We start from the raw sequence: 25,988 nt of genomic DNA, 5'->3' as shown, positions 1-25,988 counted from the left end.
TGTTTTTCAACTTGACCATTTTTAACATGGATAGAGTTCAATGCCCAGAATCACCCATCTTAAAATGATCAAGTTGAAAAAATACTCTGTAGAACCATGTTGGGCTCTGATACCTAAACATCAGGAGGGCTTGGTTAGCATAGCATCTAATGAAGCTCTCAAAGAAAATGCCTGAATCTCAAAAGGTGGTAACAAACTCACCATTTTTGAGAGGGGAGAAGGGGAACTCAGTGCAGAGGGATCAAAATGTCTCTCCAAGGATCAGGACACCTGTGGCTGTTTCCCCGGAGGTAAATCTTAGGACTGTGGGGCAGCAGAAGAATTGGAGGAGAAGAATCAAAGCCAAAGCCAACTTGAGTCCATGACCCAACAATCTAGGCATGTCTAGGGTTGACATGAAAGCATTCTTCCAACAACTAAGGGGCTCGCACAAAGAAGAAAGGGGTGTGGTCAACCTTTTCTCTAAAGCACCCAAAGGCAGGACAAGAAATAACAGGTGGAAATGAATGAAGGAGAGAACCAACTCAGAACTAAGGAGGAATTTCCTGACAGGAAGACAAATAAATCAGTGGAACTATTTGCCTCCAGGTAAATTGTGGGTGCTCCATCACTGGAGGTTGTCCACAAGAGAGTGGACAACCATTTATCCAGGATGGTATAGCACAGTGGTTGCCAACCATTGGGCCAGGACCACTGGTGGTCCGCGAGAAAATTTTGGTGGTCCGCAGAGAAATGTCACCCCAAAGCAATTAATCCAGGCTGTGCAGGAACACAAGGCTGCACCACCTACATGGCCTGCGGGAACACAAGGCTTGTGTCACTTGCATTGTGAATAACATGAGGTAGTAAGGGGAGGGGGGGAAAGGCCGGAGTGGGGGAACTTGCCCCACGCATCCCACTTGCCTGGCCTGACCTCCAGGCTGCTTCTTTCCACTTCTTCTGCTTTTGGCTGCACACAAGGAAAGCAGCAGAAGTCTTTCTTTCTCTCCCCCAAACTCCACCAGAAATGAGTCTTTGGGACCCTGCAAGGCCTCCTGCTCCAAGAGGCTGCGCTGGTGTGACAAGTTTCACAAAGACTCATTTCTGGCGGAGTTTGGGGGAGAGAAAGAAAGACTTCTGCTGCTTCTGCTGCTTTCCTTGCATGAAGCCAAAAGTCTCTCTTTCTCTCTCTCTCTCTCCCCCTGAGAACGGAGCTGGAGACGGTATCCTGTGATCCCAAATAAAGACCAATCGGGAGGAAAACGGGGTGGAGAATTTTCCTGCAGACTTTTGGGGGGGGGATTTTTCCAGGGTCTCTGGTCCGCAGGATTTAAAATTATGAGTCTGGGGGTCCCTGAGGTCCAAAAGGTTGGCGACCCCTCGTCTAGGATCTTCTGCTTAAGAAAGGAGTTGGATTAAAAGACCTCCAAGCTCTCTTGCAACTCTGTTATTCTGTTATCTGTTACGCTCCAGGAAGCCAAGTGCATGGGGCACCTCTGGGCCTCTGATGATGAGGACAACCCCTGAAGAACCCCCCCCCATGTGTTTATCCCCCCCCCAAAAAATGTCACCCACCCTCTCAATGACTCGGGTGGGGGGGGGGCGATCCTACCCAACAGTAGAAAAACCCGGCGTCTTTTATCAACCTGCAAGAAACGATTAATCTTCGGAGCGTGGCTCTAATACCAATCATGTGAGATCTCCGGAGCAGCTCACAGAATGGACTCTGGACAATATGTGTGCACCAAATTGTTGCTGAGCGCACCCTCCCCCCGAAGTGACCGCTGTGGCCACCATCACCATCACCACTTCCCTGCCGCCGCCGCTGCCGCTGTTGCCACTACCCCACCCATCTTCTCTCTGGGGCTTAAGAGGAGCAAATCCCAAACCTTCCCATCTAAATGCTCAGAGAAGTCCTAGTCTGCACACAATCTCTTCCCGGCTCTAAATCTCTTCCAATTCAGGTTAAGCTTCTCTTTTTATTACAGATTATAGAGAGTGATCTCCCACTGTATTTCTACGGTTATCCTTTTAACACATTTTGCTCTTTCTAGCCAGGGTTATTTTCTCTGGTTTCATGGGGTCAGGAAACAGCTGCCTTGGGTTTTTCAGTTGGAGTCATCCCCAGACCAAATCTTTGCTATGTTTTCTTGCAGAAGCTCACAGTTGTCCCTAGTCTGGGCACCTACACCTTGGAGTGGCCACCGAGAAAAGGTAAGGACGTGTTTTTTGTTTTTTTAATGGAACTCAGAAGTCACTGTGTTTTGCATAGATGTATTTGTGGAACAAGACTCCAGAACTTTTATTTCAGTCCTAGGAGACCAGTAGATGGTGATGAATTTATCTCCAGACTCATAGAGAAGAAGCAAGAAGTAGGTTTTTGGTAGATTTAGAAGGATGCCACAAACATAAACATCCGTTCGTTATTTGTGATCCAGCCTGGAAATCTTCAATAATCTTCAATATTCTGTCCAATTTTGCTTTCTTCTTCTGCTCCCCGCTAAGAATTTTTCACCACTTGGAAACTTACGAACCGTGATACTGTTAATAGAATAATTTTACGTATTTTGGAGGTCCACCACAGAAATCTTTGATCATAACAAATATTTTTTGTCATCTTCTATAATGCATCCATGCAAGCAGGTTTTGTTACGGGAGAGAGGTTTTCAGAGGTTTTCAGACAAGGGCAAAATTAATTATGCGAAAGGAACACGGGGGAAATTCTGTATAATTTCATGAGGTTACTTTAGGCTGCTTCTGAAAAGTATCTTGAAAGTAGAAGTTACAAGAGACTTTTTTTCCTCCCAGCTCTATCATCTCCAATAAAGGAAGAGGTAGTCAAAGCAATTCCTATTTGTTAATGTTTATGATTATGATTTATAATAACCAAAGGAATCCAAACTGGAAAATATTGGATCCTTTACAGAATATTTTCATATCAAGTTGTATCCTTCAAGAGAAAAATAAATGTTTTATAGGATCCATCAAGATGTCTCCACAGTCTCGGGAGACGAATACAAAGTCATAATTTCATTCTTCAAGATTATTACAGAGTTTCATTTCAAGAAATCAACGCTTATTCGTTTGGAGTGAAAGAATGAAGATTGAAAAAGAGAAGAAATTTCTTAGAGACTTAGAGGCAGGGTTTTTTTTTTAATTGTCTACAAATTTGCTTTGACGCCTGTTTTGGATTACTTAAAATTAACAAATGCAACTTGATCCACTCCGAATCTACACCTATATGCCGATCTTCTCTAAAATATATTTTTAATTATTGCAGGGTTTAAATCAGGACACAGTACTGTAGTCAAGACTTTACCAATAAAATGGATGCACATTTCCTCTCAAAATTAAAATAGCAGCGCTAATTTCCTTCTTTTAAGGGTGTTGTTAGGTTTCCCAGTTTCTATGCTTATTCCAAACACATTATCATAAATCGCCTTTTAGTTCCACATTTTCTACAGAATACAAATACATTTACCATTGTTTAGATGTTTTCAGAAGGGAAAGAATTGATGTTGGTTTTATTTTGGGTTAATAGACCCATCCTATCTCTCAAGTGAGATTATCACACTTAGATTTGCAACAGAAAGCAACATATCCACAAAAGAAAAATTCAAGGTTTTTGTTTGCTTTAAAGGATTGTCCCTGCGTCTTTCCTCCACTTTATAAACCTATAATCCTAGACACCGGAAAGAGATGGCATCCCTTTAAAACGGGAAAATATCTAGGGCAAACAACATCTGCCCTTTTTTTTTTGCTAAGCCCCAAGTCTTCAGTTCCTTAGATTAAGAATCTGGTATATTTCTATCTCTCCTTATGGATATATTTGAATAGATATTTGGCAGCTTTCTTTTCAACTGCCACCCTAATATAAATTAAATAACTCTAAATTCCCACAGAAAAGAAACCACCTTTTAAAAATGAAGGATGTTTTGTCCACCCATTTTAAGGTAAATAAAAGCACCAAACAACAATAATAAACAATAATAAATCAAGGATAATAAAGGAGGAAGATAAAAGGAAATAATTGTCTGGGTTATATATTGCAAAAGACAGAACTTAATCAATAAAACTAAATAAATAAAGCCAGTTTGGTCTAATAGTTAAGGCACCAGGCCAGAAAATAGAAGACCATGAATTCAAGTCCCACCTTAGCTATGAAAGAGGACTGGGTGGCTTTGGGCCAATCACCTTGAGACTGGGAGTTCTAGTTTCACCTTAGCCATGAAAGCTAGCTGGGTGATTTTGGGTAAATCCCTCTCTCAGCTAAACCCAGCTCGCAGGGTTGTTGTTTTGGGGGGAAAGAGGAGGAGGAAGGAGTACTATATGTATTCACCACCCTGAGTTATTTGTAAAAATAATAAAGGTGAGATATAAATAAATACAGGGGGGAAAAGAAAGAAAAATTAAACTTGGTTACTATAAAACCAGGTTTAATTTTTTATGGTTTAGGGCAGAGGTCTCCAAACTCTGCCCTAAAGCACAGCTGGCTGGAGAATTCTGGGACTTGAAGTCCACAAGTCCTAAAGTTGTCAAGTTTGGGAACCCCTGGTTTAGGGTGTTAGGCAAATCAAACCCTTTGTTGAGTTTATATTCATTTATGTATTTATTTGTAAAATTTGTTGGCCACCATTTTATCCAGGGTGATTATGGGTAACTATGATTCAGTGCAATGGGTAAACTCAGAAAATGGGTGAATTCAGTAACTAGATTAAACAGGTTTGGCATAAGCTGCCCTTAAGTATTTAATTTTCAGAGTTGTAAGATGAGTGGCAAATAAAATAGGATAGATAAATGATAAATGGAAGGAAGGAAGGCAAGGAAGGAAAGAAAGAAGACGAAAGAAAGAGAGGGAAGAGAAGAAAGGAGGGAAGGAAGGGAAAGAAGGGAAAGGAAGGGAAGGGAAGGGAAGGGAGGAAGGGAGGGAGGAAGGAAGGAAGGAAGGAAGGAAGGAAGGAAGGAAGGAAGGAAGGAAGGAAGGAAGGAAGGAAGGAAGGAAGGAAGGAAGGAAGGAAGGAAGGAAGTTTTATCCAGATTGAGAAATGGGGATTTTTTTTTCAGTGATCAGAAAAAGATCCTAAAAGAAAGATTTTTAAAATCCCTTGTTAGATTTCCCAATACCATGAATAAATCTGAAATCCTCACTCATCTACCCAAAAACTTTTTCAATAAACTTTTTAGGGCTTTCTTCTGTGTAAACATGCCACACAGGGGTCTACAACTAACCAGGTGATACCTGTTATCAGGTGCGAACAGCTTCATTACAGAAAGAATATTTTACTGTTTACAAACCTTACACCCGCCTCCTTATCTTAAGTGCTTATAAGAACTGAATAAACATGTAAACAAATTCCCTTTTGTTTTTCTCAAAGGACCCAAAAAGCTAGAATAGAATGATAAAAATCAACTTAGATGTTCTTGATTTGATCAACCCGAGACCTCCCATTCAAATGGACAGAGTGATAAATACCCCAGCGGGAATCCTGGGATATGGGATAATGAAATTGATAACCATGATCTACATATAGTTTGCATGTCTCTGCCTGTTGATTATGATGTTACAGCCGAGGCAAGGGCTGTGTGTGCGTGTACGTTTGTGGGTATGCAAGCTCCCATGGCCCATAATGAGCTCATGATGAAGTCAAATCCTTAATGAAGGACTTCCTCAACCTTAGGTCAGTCTCCTGAATCCGGTTAGCCAGCTGAGTTTACAGAAAACATTGAACCTTAAATCCAGGTTAACCAAGTGGCTGTATTTATATAACTAACCAATAAGCCCTGTTGTGGAGGAAATGGTCCTTTGGTTCACACAACGCATTAAGAGAAAGATTGGGTTTTTCACCAAAGAACCCACAGCAATACAGCCTAGTTATCATGCTGCACTAACCAGGTGGCTGATGACTCTTGGAGAGCTGGATATTTTTCACATTTCTTATTAGAAATGTTCAAATCCTGCATCCAACACTACTCATACTTTTGATAGCCATATATTCCCTATTTATCTTATCACAGCCACACCAGAAGCAGTCAGGTGTTTAGCTCCCTTAGACATTAAATTAGAACATCCATCCCGTTGCACTTCTATGAGTCCATATTATGTTGATTTTAATATGGTTTTATCTTAATATTCTATCTCCTATATTGTATTGTCCACATCATAGATATAGTTTAGAGACAGATAGAAATAGAAAGATGATAGATAGATGACAGATATATACATATATAATAGAGATGATAGATAGATAATATGTATACATATATAATAGAGATGATAGATGATATATACTGTATATATGTATGTATGTTGTGTATATATATATATATCATATGTATGTTATGGTATATATATATATATATATATATATATATATATATATATATATATATATATATATGTATATATATATATATATATATATATATGGCATTCAGCTTTGTTCGGTATTTTCCCATATATATGGTTACAGGTCTTTTCCCGTGTAAGATTAAGAGTATCTTGGTGAGTATCTACATCGCCATGATACTCTTAATCTTACACAGGAAAAGACCCAAACACACCTAGGCCTGCATACCTGTACCATGAAAATCTACGGAAAAAATATATATATATGAATATATATATAACATTATATATATATATATATATATATATATATATATATATATATATATATATATATATATATATATATATATATATAACACACATTGTCCCACATGTGTGTGTGTGTGTGTGTGTATACACATGTGTATATATATATATATATATATATATATATATATATATATATATATATATATATATATATATATATATATATATAAGTATATTTGCCACCTGGAGTTAATTGACTAATAATAATGGGACACACCTAAAGAAACGTACCATATATTAATTCAAATTTACGACTCCAGGTGGCTTACAATATAATAATGGGGGGGGGGGGCTTTTAAAAGTTTTGAAGTTTTGTAAAGTCCTCTTTACAAAGTGACTGTTAGCCCTCCGTTAAAGCTACCCTCTTTTCCCCAATCCACAGATCTTATTCGGGGAGAACAAAGCCATTCAAATGTCTCTTATGCAAAAAACACAAAAAAAGTTGAAACTTCGGCAAATCTCTGTTTATAGACAGAGAAACAGAGCTTAAAAAAATCTGATTTTTGCCTCCTCTCCCCTTCCGAGGCTCCCCAAGTTTGCCTCCCCACCAAGCCAGGGGTGGAAGGTGTCAAAAATCAGTTAAATGCCTGTCTGTCACTTCGCCCAGCCGCCGCCTTCTTTCCTCTGGGGGTTGATTAGCCCAATCCGGGTTTGTTAATTGAAAGGGCATTTTTTAATGTTATGTTGGACAACCCAAGCATGGGACAACTCGAGGGGGTGTTGGGTTTATTTGCTGTGCCCAATGGGAGAGGCTCCCGCGGGGCGTCCGACAAGGCAGAGGTGGGGAGAAGCAAGCAGCGATTCCAACAAAATAGATGATGGATGAAAAGATATAAATATACAATGGATGGAGAGAGAGTCAGAGATAGATGGATAGATAAATAGATATATATGATTTATAGATATATGATAGATGGGCGGGAAATAGAGGATTTAAACTCCCCGCGGAACACACGTGTAAAATTCTTCCGGAATGATTTTGGGGCGGTGGGAACAGAGAGAGAAAAAAGGGATGCAATGATATAGAAGGGAAGCGGAGGCTGTTGATGTCATTCAACCTTGTATAATTCCACCCCCCACCCCCCCCCAAAGTGCTTTTGATCGATTCCCCCGGAGCTTCAGAGGCAGATTTTGGAAGCCCGATCCAGAAAACATTTAGACGCCTTGGGAGACGGAAGTAGACAGCCTTCCCTTCCATTTCCACCGTCGGTTTCGGCTTCTCTCTCCCTGCTCCACGCATATTCGCGTTCTAATCAAAAACCAAAAGAAAAGGAGAAAGAAAGAAAGAAAGAAAGAAAGAAAGAAAGAAAGAAAGAAAGAAAGAAAGAAAGAAAGAAAGAAAGAAAGAAAGGAGAAGAAAAAACAGAAAATTAAAGAGCATAAAACATGATGGATGGATGGATGGAGAGAGAGAATATAAATATATGGTAGATTGATAAATGATGGAGGGAAAGATATAGATATACAATGGATGGAGAGAGAGAGATAGATGGATAGATAGATATATATGATTTATAGATATATGATAGATGGATAGATAGATATAGATATACAATGGATGGACAGAGAGAGAGGTGATTGATATAGATAGATGGATAGATAGATAGAGAATGATGGATAGAGAAAGAGAGATATACCAGAAGACAGACAGAGACAGAGAGATAAATAGACAGAAAGACAGATAAGAGAGAGAGATGGAGAGAGAAATGTTATAGAGATAGAAATATAGATGGATGGATAGGCAGACAGGCAGGCAGATGAGAGAAATGATAGATAGATAGATAGATAGATAGATAGATAGATAGATAGATAGATAGATAGATAGATAGATAGATAGATAGTTTCAGCCAGTTGAGAAGCTCTTAGGTGACAGAAGTTTCCCTTTGTGGCTATTTTTGGCTAGCCTGTATTTTTGGACCATCCCTTCTTATCAGCTTGAAATCTTTTTTTAAAAAGCAAAGATAATTTGGTTTTCTGGTTTTAAAATCTAGGGCTTTGATGACTCAATTATTCCAATCTTTTGGTGACTCACTTGCAGAGATTTTCCACCGTCAACACACCATCCTTCCCATCTGACCTCAAGGCAGAAAAAAAAAAAGTTTCATTCTTAGGGTTATTTTGTTTTATATGGTCTTCCTCTTTCTTTTACGCCTCTTCTTTCTCCTCTTCCAAACCATCATTAACTGAGTAAGCGAAAAGAGAGAGGTATTAAGGTGCTTTGTTTCCTGTGAATAACATCTGATATTTCCTAAATATGCCAAAAAAGAGGAGGAAGAGGAGAAAAATGTGCCCATTATTTTCCTTGTCCCCCTTTCCCCAATAACCGGGAAAAGAGGGAAGACTTGCAATAAACTAGTGTAAAGAATTAGGCTTAAACCTTTGCACTCGTTCATTAAATGTCCACATTTTTTTCTGCTGCTTGTTCAGTTTTAATTGGACTCTAGGATGGATCCAGGAATAAAGGAACAGCTTAGAAATTAACACCGGAGTCCTGGATCTTAATTTCCAAGCCACTTTGGGATCTGGTGCTGTTATTAAGAGAGTGTAAGAAAGAAATACTCTGCCCATGCTCAGCCTTATTACTGTCAGAGTTTTAAAGAGCCCACCTCCCAATTTAGCCTTGAATGTAATTCAAACCTACAAACCCACAAACCCATCAGCCAAGGATGAGAATTTAGCTTGGATGCAGCTAGCATTTTCAAGTTATCTGCCGGGTTTATCATTTCATCCATGCTGAAAAACAACCCCGTAAAATAGCCATTATGTCAGCCTCAGATTGTAAGGGGTGGGGGAGGCTATCCCACGTTGTTTTCATCTGCATGCAACCTTTAACAGAGGTTTTTAAGAGGCAGGGCTGCCTTTTTAATTTGGAATGATAGAGGGCCTCCTGTTTAAGCAGGGGGTTAGACTAGAAGACCTCCAAGGTCCCTTCCAATTCCATTCTTCCCTAATTCAGTCACTCCAGAGCAAAATAAAATCTGGACTGGGACAGGAACTAGAAGAGGGAATGAACACCACTGGATCTGCTTCAAAATCTGAATTTTGCCAGGGTTTTAAGTGCAATTTTGTTTTTTCCTGGAAGAGTAAAATCACCTACTGTAATGTAGACCCTCTACCAGCCTTTTTTGGGGGGTTGAGGCTGCAAAAATAAATGCAAAAGCCCCGAGGGGGCCATCCATAGCATTTAATGAGTTGATTTAACCTGTCCATTTGAGTAAGAATAGACTCACAAAGGATGCGGCTGATTGGTTTGCTGGAGAGCCATTAGCTTGGTCTTTTGAGTTGCTAAAATCCCAGCCCTGTTGGCCCCTCCTTCACTCTGGATGGAGTTCCCTGTGTGTCTTTGTATAGGTGTGTGTGTGTGTTTAAAGGCTTCTTGGGGGGGTGGGGCCCCAAAGTCAAGTTTTGAAAAAGCCCCATTTCTGCAGGAGCTACTGGCAAGGCTGGAGAGCATCGGCTATTAAGTTGCGCAAGAAAGGAAAACCAGAAGGCCAGCCGGTCTTCTCCAAGCCTTCCCACCATTTCTGAAAAGGGCTGGGAGAACCTCTCTCGTCTCCTGCTCTCCACTGGCCAGATTCTTCTCTTACCTCTGGTCCCTTGGGGTGGAGACCACCCATTTCCTGTGGGGTCTTTCCTTTTTTTTTTTCCCAGTTGCCTTTGGATGCTGAGTGGCCAGGATAAGCCCAAAGTTTGCCTTCTCAAAGTTCACTGGAGGACAGAAGGAACCTCATCACCTTGACTCCAAAGCCAAAGAGAAGACTTGGAGACACCATTTCTCTGAGCATGATGTCCTACATCAAGCAGCCACATTATGCCGTCAACGGGTTAACTTTGGCTGGACCTGGGATGGATTTATTGCATTCAGCTGTTGGTTATCCGAGTAAGTGGATTTCTTTTTTTTTTCCCCTCTCTCTCTCTCTCTCTCCTTGTTTTGATCTTTCAGTATTGTATGGATTATCATGTTCTGGACACCGAGAGTCAATGTGGTTTGAAAAGGAAGGAAAACCCTGTACATTTTGATAGACAGTCCCCTCCTTCAAACTTCCTGCACTGGCTTAATTCATATTAAATACAGTAAAAAATATTTTGGGGGAGAGATAAATAATCACTTTTAAAATGTAAAAAGCTCCTGCTTCATCATTCACAGAAAGTTGAAATGATAAACTTTTGCTTTCTTAAAAAAGAAGAAAAATAGAATTTCTTGAATTCAGAAGATTTGGGCTGTTCTTTTGTAAATACAATTATGCAGGAGAGTTTTAACTGTTTTAGTCCTGGCCTGGAAAATGGCTAGAATAAAAATAGCTGTTCTCAATCTGCTATCTTTCAAGCTGTACTAGAGTTTCCAATAATATGCGTGTGTGTTTTTAAAACAACGGCTGTGATCTGTTCATTGTTAGTTTATTTCTTTTCTGTGGATCTTAGGAGAAAAATTACATTTCTGCTTAAAACTACCCCCCCCCCCCAAAAAATAAAAATAAAAGAAGGAGGTCATGGTTGATTCTCACCTGGAAAGTCTTGTGAAGAATTAGAAGTTAAGGCAAAGGAAAGAAAATTGGAAGGCAAGATTTAGAGTAGTAAGCAAATAAATCAGATTTCCCCCCCCCAAAACGTGACAACTTTAAGATGTGTGGACTTCAACTCCCAGAATTTCCCAGCCAAAAATAATATTTGTTTATAAGAGGTTCTCAGTTCTTTAGGCACAAAGACACCTATTTCTATCTTTTTTTGGGGGGGGGGAGAAGAAAATGATAATATATCAAGCAGTTTATAATATAGAATACAAACTTTACAGAAGGCAAAGTTTGTAAAACAGAATGGAAAGCAATTTGTAGTATAGAAGAAGAATAACCTAGAATGTATTTGTTGGAATAAAACAAAACTGGCTTGTTTTTCTGTCCAGAAAAAAGGGGCCATTGGTGGATTTTATTTTATTTTTTTAACAGCCCAGGACTATGTTAAAAATGTGGTTTCCTCAAATCTGGATTTTAAAACCATTCTTCAAAATTGGCCCATTCCCTATATAAATATAAATGCATGTTTGGAAAGGGGCTGAATATCTAATCTTAACTAAGCTATAATGGAATATATTTTTATTATGCCAATTGCAACTCGAATGAAGCATTAAACTAATACAATCCATAATAATCAGTGAGGAAGAAGAGAAAGATTTTGGAGACACTTTCAGCTAAATTACGCTTTACTTTTTCTAAAAAAAATATACTAATGCTGTTTAAAATTATTCGGTCTCCAATTCCTTTTTGATTCCATTGTGCAATTTGCTTTTATTATTGCATTCACTGTTCTGCAAATCAAATATCCATTTAATAATCTTTTTCCCACACTTCCTCTGAGGAGTTTGGTATATGTACCTGGAAATTTCAATAAAGTTTAGCAGTTGGAACTACACAGGTTGATGTGAAGCTATTAACTTCAGCTTAAAATCCCTTTCCTAAGTCAAAAGCAAACATTATACCGGCAAAAATCAGCAGAAAACAATTCCCTTGAGATTTTACATCTAGTCAAGTGAGCAAAAACAGCCAACTTTATTGATTATTGATAGCTATTCTGATGTAATCAAGATCATTAATATAACCCATAGACACAAAAATGCCTGGTCTAGTATTTAGAGGGTAATGGTTGAACCACGTTGCCTTCTTAATTTTAAATTATTGTGCAGAAATTTCAGCCTATCTACAGCCCTGGGAGTGTTTAACAATCTTTTTGAGGGTCTTTATTAATAATTTTTCATATTTCCCCCCCACCTGGCCTCTGAGGAATTGGGTGGACTTCAACTCCCAGAATACCCCCAGCCAGCTTTGGGAATTCTGGGAGTTGAAGTCCTTCCATTGACCAAAGTGGAGAAATACCATAGATCAGAGGCCCCCAAACTTGGCAACTTTTAGACTTATGGACTTCAACTCCCAGAATTCCTCAGCCAGCTCTGGGAGTTGAAGTCCACAAGTCTTAAAGTTGCCAAGTTTGGAGGCCTCTGTCGTAGACAACTGAAAAGCAGCAGCTAATTTTGTTCCAATTTTTGCACCATTTTGGTAGTTTGTCCAGCACCTTCCTTTGGGTTGCCAGCAAATCCGTCTGGGAGAGCGACGCATTTTAAGCCATGCACTTTTTAAGTGATTGTGTGCATCGCATTTTGCTGATCTACCTAACTGTACCCAGGAGTGATGGTTTAATACAGATTGTCCTCAACGTGAGACCACCATTTTCTGACGCTAAGTGGTACCTTTGTTAAATGAGCTTTGCCCCCATTTTATGACCTTTCTTGCCACTGTTGTTAAGTGAATCATTGCAGTCGGTAAGTTAGTAACGAGGTTCTTAAGTGAAGCTGGCTTCCCCATATGTGGCTGGGCAAAAGGTCTTGGGATACAGCAGTCGTCGTAAGTATGAACCAGTGGCCAAGCTTCTGGATTTTGTTCACAACCAACTAGGTTTGGACCTAAGAAAGGACTTTACAGAATGCAAAGTTTGTAAACCCATGACCTTCCGGTGTCTCATCTTGTGCCTTTACACCAAACTGGCTCTCCCTTACCACCATCACGGCTAAAGTTTGCTTTTTAGAAGCTGGTTTAATCTGTCTTTAAACCATCAAGCAGGGGATGCAGTAGAAGAGAATATATGTAGCTCAGGACTGAACTGTTGGGACCCTTGGGTGCTAAGTGGGAAGGAGGAGAAGGAAGAGGAAGGGGAGAAAAGGAGGAGCAAGGGGAGAAGAATAGGATAGCAAGGAGGAAGGGGGCCAGGAGGAGGAAGGGGGAAGAAAGAGGGGGAGGGGGGAGGAAGGGGGCCAGGAGGAGGAAGGGGAAGAAAGAGGGGAGGGGGAGGAAGGGAGGGGAAGAGGAGAAGAAGAGGATAACAAGGAGGAAGGGGCCAGGAGGAGGAAGGGGGAAGAGGAGGAGGAAGGGGGAAGAGGGCAAGGAGGAGGCGGGAAGGGGGGAAGAGGAGGAGGAAGGGGGGAAGAAGAGGAGGAGGAGGAGGAAGACTGTGGGGTCCTTGGTGCTCCCTGAGCTGGGTTGTTTTCTTGCAGACATTTCATGACCCAGCTAGGTAACATCATCAGCGCTAGAAGGGAGTGAGGTTTATAAACCCCATTCCCTTCTAGCACTGAGGACATTACCTAGTTGGGTCAGGAGACGTCTGCAAGAAAACAACCAAGCTCAAGAGAGAGCACCAGGGATAAAACACTAACCCGTATTATTTGGGGAAATTCATGACCGAGGTGAAGGGAACAGATGCCAACAAGAAGAGGAATTTTTTGGGACGGGGGCGAAACGGACCGTGACTAGAGAGACGAAGGTCGAGATTGAACCAGCCTTGTTCTGATGGTAGAGCATGCCTTCTTTGGCCTTCTCTGACTCCCGTTCCTTTTCTCCTGCAGCGACTCCACGGAAGCAGAGGCGTGAGCGCACCACCTTCACACGGGCCCAGCTAGATATCTTGGAGGCCCTGTTTGCCAAGACTCGCTACCCGGACATCTTCATGCGCGAAGAGGTTGCCCTGAAGATCAACCTGCCTGAATCCAGAGTCCAGGTGAGCTTTCTGCAAAGCCTTGGCCTCTTGTGATTATTGTTATGCTTTTATCTGCAGGGGAAATACTTGATCACCAAGGACGGCGATGGTACCACCAAAGAATTGTCCACAATAGCGGTTAGGTTGAATGAAACCCAAGAGAAAGGATGGGGAAAAGATCCATAGAAAATTAAAACTAGTACTGTCTTTTAGTGTAGTGTTAAATTGAGGCCATCTAGAAATATAAATGCTCCATTTATAGAACAGAAACGGATGGATGGATGGATGGATAGATAGATTGATACCCTGGATGGATGGAGGGATAGGTAGGTAGGTAGGTAGGTAGGTAGGTAGGTAGATAGATAGATAGATAGATAGAAGATAGATAGATGATAGATAGATAGATGATAGATAAATGATAGATAGGTAGATAGATAGATAGATAGATAGATAGATAGATAGATAGATAGATAGATAGATAGATAGATAGATAGATAATAGATGATAGATAGACAATAGATGATAGATAGATGATAGATAGATAGATAGACAGACAGACAGACAGACCGTTTCCCCAAAAGACCAAACCAGAAAATAAGCCCTAGCGTGATTTTTCAGGATGTTCATCTTTCTTTCTTTCGGTCGCAACTGCTCAATTCGTAATCTATGTCCTTAGTTTAAAATAAGGATTTTCCTGCACATCCTGCAGTGATAGAGCCTTGGTTATCATTTCAGAAACTGTTGTTTGGGTTGGGGGAAGCGGGTGGGTGGGAATTCAACTTATTTTGTTGATTAATTAAAAATAAATAAAGTGAAAATGTCTGGATGGTTTAGATCGGGGGTCCCCAAACTTGGCAACTTTAAGACTTGGGGACTTCCACTCCCAGCTGGCTGGGGAATTCTGGGAGTTGAAGTGCACAAGTCTTAAAAGTTGCCAAGTTTGGGGATCCCTGGTTTAGATGTTGGTGGAGCTGGAAAATTCAGGAGGAGATGTTTTTGCCACTTTTTGGGGATTTTGGTGTGTGTCCTCTGCCCTCTAGTGGACAGAGGTCTTCTTCTACCCTATTAGACCTTCCTCCAATTTGTCTCCTCCAGAGGTTTTCTTGAGTGGTCGCTGGTTGGGAATTGAGAATTGCAACCCCCCCCCCACACACCTGGCTGGTCCTTCATGGGGCCCCGGTGTGTTCCAAGGGCTGTGGGCCATCCTTGAGTGGATGGATTGCTTCCTTCCCACAGGGACCCCTTCCGAATTCGCTCTTGGAGAGATCTGGTGGGGCATTCCACCATTTCTAGTGCTCTTGGGGCGATTTGGAAGCCAAATTCGAAAGCAGGGTGGAAACCACCGTTAGTTGTTGGTACTTGGCAGAGGTAGCAGACAGAAATTAGGTGACCCAGTACTGCTTCCTAGATTCGTGCAGGTGGTAGGTTCACGAGATGGAAGCTGGTAGCAGTTTAGTAGGTTGAATAACTCGGGTCTTAAGAAGATGACCAGCCAACAGGAATAGATTCCTAGCTCCTGATATCCCTTGTCATTAGGCCGTGACGGGATTGTCCCAGGAGAGTCAGTTTAGTCTTGTGGTTAAGCATCAAGCTTGGAAGTGAGAAACAGTGAGCTCTAGTTCCAACTTAGGCATGAAAGCCAGCTGGGTGACTTTGGGCCAATCGCCAGGCGACTGTGAGTTCTAGTGCCTAACCTTTCCCACGGGGTTGTTATTGTGGAGACAGGAGGAGGAGGAAGGTCTGTTGACTACGTCCACTACTTTGAATTATTTGTAAAAATAACAATGGAAGACAAACAAGTGACGTTTCCAGGCTTCCGCCTCCCTGTGTTGCATTTAAATGCCTCCTCCACCGCCTGGAGGGAAACGTGACCCTTCTTTTCAGTTCCACCTGAGCAGCCTTCTTCTGCCCTGCACACCTTGCCTTCCTTTCTTCCAGGTGTGGTTCAAAAACCGCCGGGCCAAATGTCGCCAGCAGCAACAACAGAGCAGCGGACAGGCCAAAGCCCGGCCAGCCAAGAAGAAAAGCTCTCCAGCCCCCGAGACCAGCTCCGAAACCAGCGCCAACGGGCAGTACAGCCCTCTGCCCACCGGCACCTCAGTGGCGTCCAGCTCGAGCGCCAGCGCCACCGTCTCCATCTGGAGCCCGGCCTCCATCTCGCCACTCCCAGACCCTCTGGCCTCCTCCACCACCCCTGCATGCAGAGGTCGGCCACCTTCCCCATGACCTACACCCAGGCGCCCGGTTACACCCAGACCTACGCAGGCTCGACTTCCTACTTCAGTAGCCTTGACTGCAGCTCCTACCTGTCTCCCATGCATCCCCAGCTCTCTGCGCCGGGCGCGGCGCTGAGCCCCCTGGCCACCCCAACCATGGGCAGCCACTTGAGTCAGTCCCCGGCCACCCTCTCCAGCCAGGGCTACAGCGGGGCCGGCATGGGCTTCGGCTCGGTGGATTGCCTGGACTACAAAGATCCCACCGCCTCCTGGAAGCTCAATTTCAATGCCGCCGATTGCTTGGATTACAAAGATCAAAGTTCTTGGAAGTTCCAGGTCTTGTGAATGGTGGGCCTGGAGACCCCCACCCCCAATCTCTGGGCGGAAGTTCTCCTTCTCCTTGATCTTGTCTTGGTGGGTCAACCACCCTTCTTCTCTCCCCCTCTTTGAACTGAGATATTCTGCCTCCATCTTCTCGTCTTCCCTTTCCTTTCCTCCCTTCCGGCCCTGCCTATCTAAACACCTGCCCTAGCTTTTGCTACTATTTGAGAGGTGGAATAGGAGGAAGTTAGGAGCCCAGGCTTGGAGACACGATGGACCTGCTTTCAATCAGGACTGGGGCGGGGCGGCGCTCTTCACCCTTCAGCACCCCAGCAGCAGTTGAACTAATGGTTAGACTTCTGGAAGAAATGAAAGCGCAGAGCGAGGAGGGCCATCTCGCTCCCAGCAGGACCGGACTCCACTCCATTGGAAAAGTCAACAGCCCTTGTCAACGGGACCTTCCAGAATTTAGCCTCCCGAGGAATCTGTTTCTTCTGAACATAATCTTTCGCCACTGCTAGTGTGAGCAACCCAGCTGGCAGGTGTCCATCCCAGAAGCCATCCCAGAGCAGGAAGAAATTGGGTAGGAGTTGATGGTTCTCCAAGTGTTGGTCTGGACCAGAGGTAAACCTCCATCTCTTCGTCCTCACCTGTGTTTGTGCAAGACAGCTTCCCAGGGGGGTGGGTGGCTTTTGAACTGACCAGGTTGCTGACAATATTTTTCATTTCTTTGGAGGGATAGGGTTGTTCAGTTTTTATTAGCTCATCCTAGAGCCTTACGCCAGAACCAGTTGTGAGTTCCTGTTTAGTTATCCTCCAGGAATCTTTGTCCAACCGTCACCTCAACCCACGGGGCTCGTTCCAACAGGAAGAGAAAGCTCATCCATGAAAGAGTCTGAAGCGATGGACAAGCCTCTAAAGGTTTGCCACAGATCCTCCAGGGACAAAAGTCTGCTACTTCCATCTTAGCCAACAGCATGTCCCTTAAGCCTCCTTCTCCAAGTCTACCTGAGAGGGCTTTGCTCCATAATGAGGTCCCCTTAGCCTTCTCCTCTTAGCTGGTTTCTTCTCTGGGCAAGCAACTACGCTGAGAAACTTAAGAAGCTTACCTTGGGCCAAGGAATTAAAATTATCTTTTAATCAACCATCTCCATTTGCAGAGGAGCGAAACCCCGGGATCAATCCACCTAATTTGTCCTCAGAAACCTGTTAAGAATATTCCAGCAATCCCCCCTTTTTTTTGGCTTTCCTATCTTCCCCACTGCACCCCGCTCCTAAAAAAAGCAATAGGTTTAGTTGCAGAGGCTAAAAGAGAAGAGCTGACCCAGGTATGTACAACCTTAAAGCCATAAGATATCAGATGGTGCATGAAGACTGCTGACCCTTCCTGAGGTTTTTTCCTTCTCCCACCCAGTGCAAAATATGTTTTTCAAAGATATGAGCGATCTAGAGATTTCAATATCTCCGATTCCCTTAGACAAATGAGATTCTACACCCAGTGAAATATCGAAGGTCAACCCTTCAATTATTTTGTGTTGAATCTTGCACGAGAAACAATGCAGAAAATCTCTGGGTTGTTTTTTTTTTTTAATATAAAGGCAGCAAGATTGGCCTTTTAATCAGGGAACTCACTGTTTCTTTCCTACCCCAATTTTTGTAAAAAACAAAAACAAACCACCACCTAATAAACATTCCATTCATTTTAAAAAAATATATATATGTAAAATAAGACAGCATAGGTACCCTGGAAAAAGGTTGGTAGAAGGAGAATAATTGTCCTCTTATCAAAACGTCTTTTTAAGTAGGAAACACTTTGATGGGTTTTTTTTTTCCCTTCCCAATTTTTGATTTAAAAAAAACATAATCAAAGTGCTAACTGGATTTTTAAAAATCATAAAGTAAAACTGCATGGGCACCCTTAAAACAACATTAGTGGAAGGAGATATAATTGCCAGCGTCTTTTTAAGTAGGAAACGCGTTTTTTTCCCCTGCCCAAATTTTGTAAAAAAAAGAAAAAGAAAAATGCCCAATAAGAATTCCATCTGAAATTTTAAAAATATATAAAATAAGCAACATGTACCCTTGAAAAAAGTTGGTGGAAGAGAATAGCAAATTGTCGACTTGTCAAACCATCTTTTTAGCTGTTGCTTTGATCTGCAGATGAAATGTTTTGCTAATTTTGCACAATTTATGCTGAATCCACGGTTGATTAAAATAAGAATCCACATTTTATATACAACAGTCCTAGAGATCATTTTGCATTTGCGCCTAACCTGGAGGGAAGTTTTTTTGTATTTTATGTACATTAATCCTTTAGAAATTGAAATGGCAATGAAACCTCTTTTGCTAGTCATTTTTTAACAGTGGGTTAAAGAGGCGACAGTAGGCTGGAATTAAATAAATGTAGAAATCTATCGTTTTCTATAGCTTCATTTATCAAAGCTGTATTTTATTAAACTGTACAGATAAAAACAGTGATAAGTGTTTAATATATATATATGTGTGTGTGTATGTATGTATGCATACATGCATACACACACACACACACACACACACACACACACATTATTTTTACTCCTCTCCAATGCATTTAAGACCTGGACTTTTCAAATTTAAAAATAAATGCTTGGTGTGTGTGTGTGTGTATATATATATATATTTAGTCTAGTTATCTTAGTCACTTTTTTTAACAAAAGAAACAATTGTCCTTTTTCTGTAGGCGAAAAACATTTCATGCAAATTATTTTTGTGGATGGATCTCTATTTATTATTGTCTTAGTGTGTGGCATGCTGTTTTCCTGTGCAGTTACATCAAATTGTTGGTGGCTTTAAAAAAAAAGGCGAAAAATATTAAAAATGTTTAAAAAAAAAAAACCACATCGAAATTTATTAAAAGCAAGGATGGTTTTTTTGTGTGGGAGGGTAATGTGTTGTCGTCTTAATTCCTGGTCAAAAACAATTGGTTCTGCAGTGACCAAATAAGGGGACGGGTGTTTCTAACTTACGACCATTCGTTTAGCGACTGTTCAAAATCGCAACAGTGCTGGAAAAAAGCGACGTGTTACAACCGATCCTCGCACTGACAACTGTCGCAAGCCAGTCACGTGGTCGCGATATGCTTGCATGGCAACTGGTGTGTATTTATGACGGTTGCTGCATTCCCAGTGTCGCGAGAGTGCTGTTTGCAACCTCCCCAGCTGACTTCTCACTGTCAAGTCAACGTGGGGAAGCTGGATTTGCTGAAGGACTGCGGTGATTCACTTAACAACCATGAACAAGAGAGGTAAAACTGGGTGTGACCCACTGAACAACTGCCTTTCTTTAGCCCTAGAGCAGGGATTGCTAACCTTTTCCTCACCGCATGCCAAAAGTGCACACATGTGCTTCCACCCATAATGCAATGCGCGCACGACCCCTCCCCGCCTGCTGCACATGTGTAGGTGACCCCTCCATGCACCCCCAACCCCTGCGCATGCACACACTTCCCCTGCATGCGTGGCAGATACCTGACAAGCAACTGGTGGGGGGGCGCATGCGCACATGCACCGTTGGGCTATTCCAGGTGACCTCTTGTGTGCCGGCAGAAATCCCTTCCTCCACTCATCCCATCCAACCATCCATTCAAACCAGGAATGAACCCCGCCAAATAAATCACAAGATCATGACACCCAAGACTTTCCTAGCCGTCTAGAGACTGGCCATTTAGTCTATAATCCTGTGCCCTGGAGCCCGAGTGTCTGAACTCTGGCAGCCTTTAAGACTTGTGAAAATGGTCAAGTCACTTTTTCAGTGCCATTGTAACTTTGAATGGTCACGCCAGTCACAAGCAAAGTACCAGCAAAGGAGGAAAAACTCCAGGAGTTCCTGAGACAGGAAGTCTAGTCCTGCCAAGTTTCTAATAAGGGTTAACGGAGAAGCAGTTTCTGTAAGCAACATTCCAGAATGTCTTCCTTCCTGCCTTTTTCCAGGATTAGGCCTGGTAATTTCTTCTAACAAAGCCACCCCGAACTGCTTAGGACAAAGAAGGTTCTAGCGAAGGTGTAACTTTTGTCAGAATAAACACCTGTTCTGGCTGCCACTTCTGGCATGCGTCACAGGACCCACCTTCCGATCCGTGGGTGTGGGCTTCAAAAATTTTAAGCAACTGGTTCTCCAGGTGGGCAAAAGGTGGGCATGGCCTAACCGGCCTCCTGCCAGTTTACGGTGAGAGCGGGAGTTTTTGTCCTCTCTTGGCTCCAGAGGCTCTGTGGAGGTCTGAAACAGGCCCATTTCTGGCCTTTTGGGGCCTCCATGCAGGCCCTACAATTGCCTGGCATCGAAAACAGGGGTGCTTGGAGACTCCTGGGAGCGGGCGGAGGGTGTGTGTGGCCAGCCAGGGTGAGATTTGCCAGTTTGCTGAACTGGCCATAAAATTAGCTACTGGTTAGCTATGGGTTTTCCCAGACCAGGGAGAACAGTGGTGGGATTCAATTTTTTTTACTACTGGTTCTGTGGACGTAGCTTGGTGGACGTGGTATTGCTTGATGGGCGTGGCAGGGGAAGGATACTGCAAAATCCCCCTTCCCTTCCCACCCCACTAACCTGCTTTCCAGCTCCGTTCTCCTATGCCGGGCAACCAAAGAAGATTCAATGGGAGACAGAGCTGGGATTCAATGGGAGACAGAGAAGAGATGGGGTTGGCGGGGCCAATCAGAGAAGGCATTGGCCGGTTCTCTGAACTACTCAGAATTTCCACTACCAGTTCTCCAGAACTGGTCAGAACCAGCTGAAGACCACCTCTGGGGGAGAACCGGTCGCAGCCCAACCCTGCTTGTAAATCTAGGACTGGCTGGAGTAGAATCGCTCTCTTCTGCAAACAGGCTTTGCAAGCTATTATAAATCTTAATCAAATGCAGAGCTAGGACAGGAAATCACAATACATTCAGGTACGGGCAGGTTGTCAATTCATTCACATTGCAACCAGGTGTGCCTTAAGAGCAGCTTAAATTGTTGTTTTTTTTCCCCCGCTGCCAAAGCAAGCTGTTATCTCTGGACTTCCTTGTTCAAAGTGCAGAAGGAGATATCAAGAGCTGACAATACGGTTTGGGGTTAAGAAATAAGACTTTTGAAAACAACCAGCAGCTTGAATGTGTGGGGTGACAGTTGGGTCAGGTGCTTTTTTGCTTTTGAGCAATTAAAGCAATTGATCTTCTTTGGCCCTGGATCGATCACTGAGAGATTGTCGCCAACTGTGTCCTCAATCGGATCTCTTGCAGGCTTAATATTTCATGCACAACAGGCGCGAAGGTGGGAGTTCACTTGGCGTGTTGATGGAACCCACCTCATTTGGATTATGGCTTATTTAGATGCTGGTTGGCCATATAGTCAACCATATTGTAGGGGACACAGTGGCTAAGACGCTGAGCTTGTCGATCAGAAAGGCCAGCAGTTCGGTGGTTCGAATCCCTAGCGCGGAAAATGGTCATAAGTAACTTTGAACTGTCACTAAACGAGCTGTTGTAAGCCGAGGTCAGAATGGCCAAGAGAGCAGCTACGGGAGGGGTATGGAGGTTCTGCCCATTTGTTGTCCGTGCAAAGAAGAGATGGACTTTCAGTTGGGCTGTGAGGGCGGCCATTTTGACTAGGTTCAACTGAGGAAAATGATGGTCTTTCTGAAGTAAATCCACACGTTTGGAATCCATTGATCAGCTGACCCAAAACTGACTTGTTGGAACAAATCAAGGAGAAGCTGTCATCCACCAAACCACCCACCCATCCATCCTTCCCATCCATCCATCCATCCATCCATCCATCCATCCATCCATCCATCCTTCCCATCCATTCATCCATCCATTCACCCAACCATCCTTCCCATCCACCCATCCACCTTTCCTTCCTTCCTTCCTTCCTTCCTTCCTTCCTTCCTTCCTTCCTTCCTTCCTTCCTTCCTTCCTTCCTTCCTTCCTTCCTATCAATCCATCCCTCCATCCAGCCATCTCTCTCCCTCCCTTCCTCCACTCATCCCATCCAACCATCCATTCAAACCAGGAAGGAACCCCACCAAATAAATCACAAGATCATGACACCCAAGACTTTCCTAGCCATCTAGAGACTGGCCATTTAGTCTATAATCCTGTGCCCTGGAGCCCGAGTGTCTGAACTTGGCAGCCTTTAAGACTTGTGCATTTCAACTCCCACAATTCCGCAGCCAGCCCTGCATGGCCGCAAGTCTTAAAAAGTTGCCAAGTTCAGACGCCCTTGCTCTGGGAGTTGATGGAGAAGCGAGTTGACCTCGCAAGTTTCTTTCAGGATCAGGGAGAAGCTGTCCTCCTAATCCATTCCTAAGTCTTCTCTTCGGGTTCTTTCCAAACCGGGGAGCTTCTACTGGAAAGCAAAGCCACCCCAAAACAAAGAAGGAACCTGCCAAGGTGTGACTTTTTGTCACTTTTAAACACCTGTTATGGCTGCCCCTATTCCAGACCCACCTTCCGATCCCGCTGGAAGCGACCCTTAACTCGCAGCGATTTGCATTCTGCTAAAAAACAAAAAAGGAAGAAGGAACCAACCCAGTTTATCCAGTTTATTTTAGAGAGAGAAAAACTGGGCCTGTTTTCTTCCACTTTTTTTTTTTAAGGGGGGGTGGGGGCAATGCTCTCACCTTCCAGAAACAGCTCCTGCCCTTCATATTCGCTGCCCTTCCCACCCCGAGTCTTCCAACGGAGTGACATTTGTTATTTTTACTTATCTAATTTAGCAAATGCCCCCCAATCCTCTTACGGCCCTCCAGATTGGTAACTGAATTAGTGGGGATTAGAGAAGCCGCTAAGGATGGCAAATTGGTTCCTTTTTTTTTTTCTTTTTTTGGGCCCGGTGGCATCTGCCGATCGGTGCACCGTCCCCTGGGGTAACCTTTTTAATTAAAGAGGACAAGGTTTTAGAATTAAAAGGATCAGCCAGGGTTAAGGAGAGATGGGTGGGCTCTGGGCCCAAAATGTTTTCGGCGATGCTGTATTAATAAATACATGGGGGTGGCGGTGGCTTTGATTCAACTCTGGTCTGGTTGCCGTTGGGCGCGTACCCCTTTGCCGACTTTGGATGGCGTTGAAAAATCAGCAAGGTCCTTGGAAAAATATTTTCCTTCAATGGGAACGGCGTTCCCTTCGGTAAGTGGATTTAGGAGGAAAGAGAGCAGTGTTAAAATTTATATTTCTCCATGGTGTGTTTTGATTCATGGCATTTTTAGAGCGGCCCCTCTCAAGAAGGGACTCTGGGTAGCGTACAGCATCACACTTAAACAAATCTATATATCTAAAAGCGGAATACCCCTCATGCATCATCACAAAATCTCCAAAACCGTGAAGCCTACAAACTTAAAATTTGGCCTGTATGTTCCTCTTGGCTTCTAGGGGCTCACTAAGAAAGGAATTTTCGAAATGACCATCCAGAGCATTAGTATATCCTATATTATTATTATTAACACGCTCTGATGCTAAGGAGTTCTACTCCCGCTCCCCACCTGAAATCTGTTCCAAATGCAAAACACAAGCAGAGGAGTTTCGGTTTCAGTTTTACTTTCACAGCGGCAAGCAGCTTTAGGACAGAACAACTGAGCTGAGCTAAGCTAAGGGTCCTTGCTGTCTCCTTCCTACTCACACAAGCAAATACTGTTTCAGTTTCCAAACTGCCCTCAACTCTCTCATACACTGACAAGACGCTAGCCAGATGAATACCACCGATGGATGCTGGTAGGCAGAGGCAGAATTTGAGAATTTGTATGCTCAGAGACATCTTGCCTTCCAAGGATGCAGGAAGGAGGAGGAAGGGGGTAAGGGGAGGAGGAAGGGGAAAGGAGGAGGAGGAAGAGGAAGGGGAGGGGGAGGAGGAAGGAGGGAAGAGGAAGGGGGAGAAGGAAGGGGAAAGAAGGAGGAGGAAGAGGAGAGGAGGAGGAGGCGGAAGGGGGAAGAGGAAGGGGGAGAAGGAAGGGAAAGAAGGAGGAGGAAGAGGAGAGGAGGGGGAGGAGGAAGGGGGAGAAGGAAGGGGAAAGAAGGAGGAGGAAGAGGAGAGGAGGGGAGGAGGAAGGGGAGAAGGAAGGGGAAAGAAGGAGGAGGAAGAGGAGAGGAAGAGGAGGAGGAAGTGGGGAAGAGGAGAAAGGGAGCAAGTAGGAAGAAGGGGAAAGAGGAGGAGGAGGAGGAGGAGGAGAACTGGTTTGTTGCTGGCTGACCTGCTGAATTGGAAGAAAAATGGGGGAGGGAGGAAGATGGGAGTTTGGGGAGGGGGCAGAGAACATTTAATCTGCCAACCTGTCAGCAGGTTTTAGAGCAGGAAAGTAGAGAGGCAGATTGGATGATAATCTCCCTTGATCCCCCAGAGACAGATGGGCCGAGGGGACCTTGCCAAGGTGAAGCCAGGAGCAGAGCAGGAATAGGAGACATAATTGATATTTTTTGAGGGGGAGGCAGGATGGAGTGGGGGGACGACGCGTGAGGAAGCTTAAATTTGCTTGCAAGGTTTCTAGTGCAAAAAACGCAAAAGTGGCTTCACTTTGGCCCTCGCCTCGTAAGTTATTTTTTTTGGGGGGGGGGGAAATGGCCCTCCCCAAATTGCAAGCTAGGACCCTCCCCCCACACTCCCCAGGAGGTAACACTCTCCTTCCTACAATTCCCAGCCTGCCCTTGTGGTTTGGGGAGTCAAGCTACCAGGGGGAGGGAAGAGGGGGGGGATGCATGTACGACCCTCCCCATCATACTATCCCACTTTCTGAGGGGTCAGCGGAATCTTCCCCCCCCAAAAAAAAAATTTATTTATTTTTGGCAACGTGCTTGCTTTGCAAGGCTGGGCACTCTAGAGGTCCGATAGACAGACCCCACTCATCCGTTCGGGCACGGAGCACAAGCCAGGCTGAAGAGTACAGAGGAGTGTGGGGTGCAAATCGACGCTGCCCCCGTTGCACATCTGGGCGGGCACCAGGTGTTCCGCAACCTGCCCCTCTCCTCCGTCCTTTAGATCAGGGTCTCCAACCGTGGCAACTTTAAGCCTGGAGGACTTCAACTCCCAGAATTCCCCAGCCAGCAAAGCTCCTCCGTCCTTTAGATTGGGGTCTCCAACCGTGGCAACTTTAAGCCTGGAGGACTTCAACTCCCAGAATTCCTCAGCCAGCAAAGCTCCTCCGTCCTTTAGATGGGGTCTCCAACCGTGGCACTTTAAGCCTGGAGGACTTCAACTCCCAGAATTCCCCAGCCAGCTTTGCTGGCTGGGGAATTCTGGGAGTTGAAGTCCTCCAGGCTTAAAGTTGCCACGGTTGCAGACCCCTGCTT

General features: G+C 43.7%; 1 protein-coding gene across 1 annotated transcript; it reads left to right on the top strand.

Annotated features, from left to right (window-relative positions):
* The first annotated feature begins 1,956 nt into the window (after positions 1-1,956).
* On the top strand, positions 1,957-19,049 carry CRX (cone-rod homeobox). The gene is given in 5 exon segments (XM_087940189.1): positions 1,957-2,193; positions 10,289-10,517; positions 14,028-14,179; positions 16,097-16,351; positions 16,354-19,049. Coding segments are annotated over 4 exon segments (870 nt in total). The 5' UTR covers positions 1,957-2,193; positions 10,289-10,420; the 3' UTR covers positions 16,720-19,049.
* Positions 19,050-25,988: the final 6,939 nt, after the last annotated feature.

This window comes from Pseudonaja textilis, chromosome 10 (assembly GCF_049901715.1).
Source record: "Pseudonaja textilis isolate UNSWEBS1 chromosome 10, rPseTex1.2, whole genome shotgun sequence".
In the NCBI taxonomy this organism is placed as follows: Eukaryota; Metazoa; Chordata; class Lepidosauria; order Squamata; family Elapidae; genus Pseudonaja; species Pseudonaja textilis.
The sequence above is the reverse complement of the archived record's forward strand: the minus strand, read 5'-3'. Positions and strand labels throughout refer to the sequence as shown.